This window comes from Trachymyrmex septentrionalis, unplaced genomic scaffold, assembly GCF_001594115.1.
Source record: "Trachymyrmex septentrionalis isolate Tsep2-gDNA-1 unplaced genomic scaffold, Tsep1.0 scaffold54, whole genome shotgun sequence".
In the NCBI taxonomy this organism is placed as follows: domain Eukaryota; kingdom Metazoa; phylum Arthropoda; class Insecta; order Hymenoptera; family Formicidae; genus Trachymyrmex; species Trachymyrmex septentrionalis.
Genome location: NW_017305715.1, coordinates 1,003,491 through 1,006,426, shown reverse-complemented (window position 1 = coordinate 1,006,426; position 2,936 = coordinate 1,003,491). Strand labels below are relative to the sequence as shown.

General features: G+C 29.4%; 1 protein-coding gene across 1 annotated transcript in view; it reads left to right on the top strand.

Moving 5' to 3' along the window:
* The first annotated feature begins 676 nt into the window (after window positions 1-676).
* Window positions 677-2,936, top strand: part of LOC108752109 (protein mahjong) — a 99,600-nt gene continuing 97,340 nt past the window's right edge. The window contains exons 1-2 of the mRNA XM_018492734.1: window positions 677-753; window positions 1,615-1,882. Of these exons, the coding sequence (XP_018348236.1) occupies window positions 1,622-1,882 (261 nt within the window). The 5' untranslated portion in view covers window positions 677-753; window positions 1,615-1,621. The remainder of the gene's footprint in view (window positions 754-1,614; window positions 1,883-2,936) is intronic.

The window sequence follows — 2,936 nt, the reverse complement described above, 5'->3', positions numbered from 1 at the left end:
TAATAACGTTTATTTATTAGCACGTACAATATCTTATCGCGACAATGTAAAGTGATGAAGACGGTTGAAGAATGAATAAAAATGAGAGAGTATCTAGATGAGAAATTGAGTATCATGTTCATGAGAGCACGTCATGCACGTTTGGTCGCGGAGTATGTATGCTAAATGAGTATAAGGTATGAAGTATAACTGAAAGAGTGTGAGAATGCGTGCGTTCGTGCGTGCGTGCGTGCGGAAGTGTGAATGTGTGTCCACAAAATGTATATTTATCTCACTTTAAGTTCCAAAGATGTACACTAGTTCAGCCACAGAAAATCTCTTGATTGAAAGAGACAGTCTTAATCAAGACAACCTTAAAGCCGAAATCAGACTACGCATTGAAAATTGAAATTGAGGATTGAAGATTGAAATTTGACCAATGAGGACAAAGGAATTTTAGCTCCTATTGTTTTGATTGGTTATATTTCAATTTTTCACTCTTCAATCTCAATCTTTAATGCGTAGTCTGATTCCGGCCTAAGCGCTATCTTGAACTTAACTATAAATACGGACGTAGGTACACACCATGTCGTTCGACTGTAACAGGGGAATACTCGTAGTTGGTTGGTTCTTACATTCTGATTCAGTTTAAACCCTCGGTGGAAACTAGGCCCGTATTATCCCTTCCACCATGGTAGGAACTCAGTAGGAACTGTAGCCAGTGTAGCCTTGTGTAGCCTGTTTTAGCCGGATACGTGATAACGTGATACATTTGTAAGTCTCGAAATTGCTCAAAATTGTTTGGCTATTATGTGTGTCCGAGTCATACATATTATCCGTATTTTTGAAGATATCAGAAAAATTAAAGAAAAATTATTGAATGAAAATTTTCAAACAAAATTATTTTGCAGAATCTAACCTATGAAATACACGCGCCACTGTACGCGGTGAATCATTATCATCGATGCCTGAGCTACAATCTTTGTGTTTATTGCAAATTCTCGCAGTATTGCAATGCCGGCCGGCTTATCTCTTTCTTTTTTGTTGCGCGATTTCATTTAAACGAATTGTAGTACATCTAAACATCTTTTTCTCGGATAATATCTCTAATATTTTCTCTGTTTTATATCGAATCTTTTGTTTACTTTTTTTAACATTTTGAGGTTGTGTGTGGTACAACTCACGTTTATGATAATGTTTATTGATAATGGCAATGATGAGGCTTTGAGGCCAACCAACAGAACGTTTTCTTTAAATAACTGATATATCTAAAAATTATGGAAATTTTCAACATCGATTGTCGTGCATTATATCTTTCGGCGTAATTTAACCTTTATGTTGTATTTCAATTGTACATGCTATGTTTAATAGAACTCATTAAAATGTCATGTTAAAATTTTAATGCAAGTATTTTTAATAAAACCTTTTATTATGTCCTTTTATACAAATGTGTTATAAAATGATTAATTTTGTTTATTGTAGCATATGATTTTTTTTATATATATGTTCTATATACATAGTTCAAAATATATTATAATTTTTTTATTGTCTATTGAAATTTCAATAAAGAGACTGATAAAAAAAAAAGAGAGAGACTTTCAAATTTTTGACTTTTAAATACACTATTATTTACAGATCTATAATGGCAAATACAGAATCACTTGCAGAAGTAACAGATGTTGTACAAATTCTACGACAATGGGAAGAAGAACATAGCTCATCAACCTATGATCCCATTCCTGTTCTTCAGAGATTAGCAGATATAATAGAACTTGAGACAGAAAATTATATGAAGATGGATCCGGATCCATTCGATGAAAGACATCCATCACGTACTGATCCAGAATGTAATTTTGGACACATATTGAAGATTTTATTTAGGAAGGATAACTTTATGACAAAGGTAATTATGTACATATAGAATTTTATATACTACTTTTTGTTTATTTGTTATAATGAAATTTAATAGTATACATTACAATGCAATATCCTGATATATATATTACATTTTTTTTTTTAATGCAATTGATATAATAGTACCCTTAAGTATAACAATATTAAGTAAATTTTGCATCTATTGTAATTGCAAAATATATAATGTAAGATTTTGTACAATATTTTCCATTATAATGTTTAATTATGTAGTTTGTAAACCATAAGAGAGTTAATCTCTTGAGACCTAATTTTAATGAAAGCATGTTAAAAACATTCTTTTTTTTTTATTTCAAAGACAGCAAGTAATTCATCTAAAAAATTTTTTTAAATTTTGACTATATTTTTAAGATGGATATTATGTACATCTGTACCCTGATTCTATTCGGTATAGTTATATTGTTGCTTAGCTTTTCTACTATAGGTGCATTTGCTTTTGCACTTATAGCTCATATTGTAAGAATCGTTTGTTCTTGTTTAATATTTGATTGACAACAAAGATGAAATAATGCTTACAACATATAAGGGTGAGAAACGAATTCACCTTAATATCTGTGTAACAACAATACAATGATATTAACACTGTCATCAAGATTTGTAGAATCAGAGTATTGGTTTTAGATGTTGATAGAATTAAATAATTTAACAGATAATGTCTTCAAATTTAATATATATATTGCAATGTACATAGGGTTTGAAAGGGTTGAACTAGACCGCTATATGAACAAGTAGAGGAATTCCAAAAAGAGACTGGATCTTAATTTCTAATAATATTTTTATATAAATCTTAAATATATTTTCCAGTATATTTGACTATAAACAATACATTGATTATTGTCAGATTTAAAACAATTATAAATTAAAGCTGAAACAGTAATATAAATTAAATTGAATGTTAGTTTAATATATTATATATATGTATGTTATATATATATATATAATAACAAAACTCAATCAACGGGCGAAGTAAGAGTCAACCACATTTTTTAATTTTTACATAAAATTATATATTGTATTAAACGCGA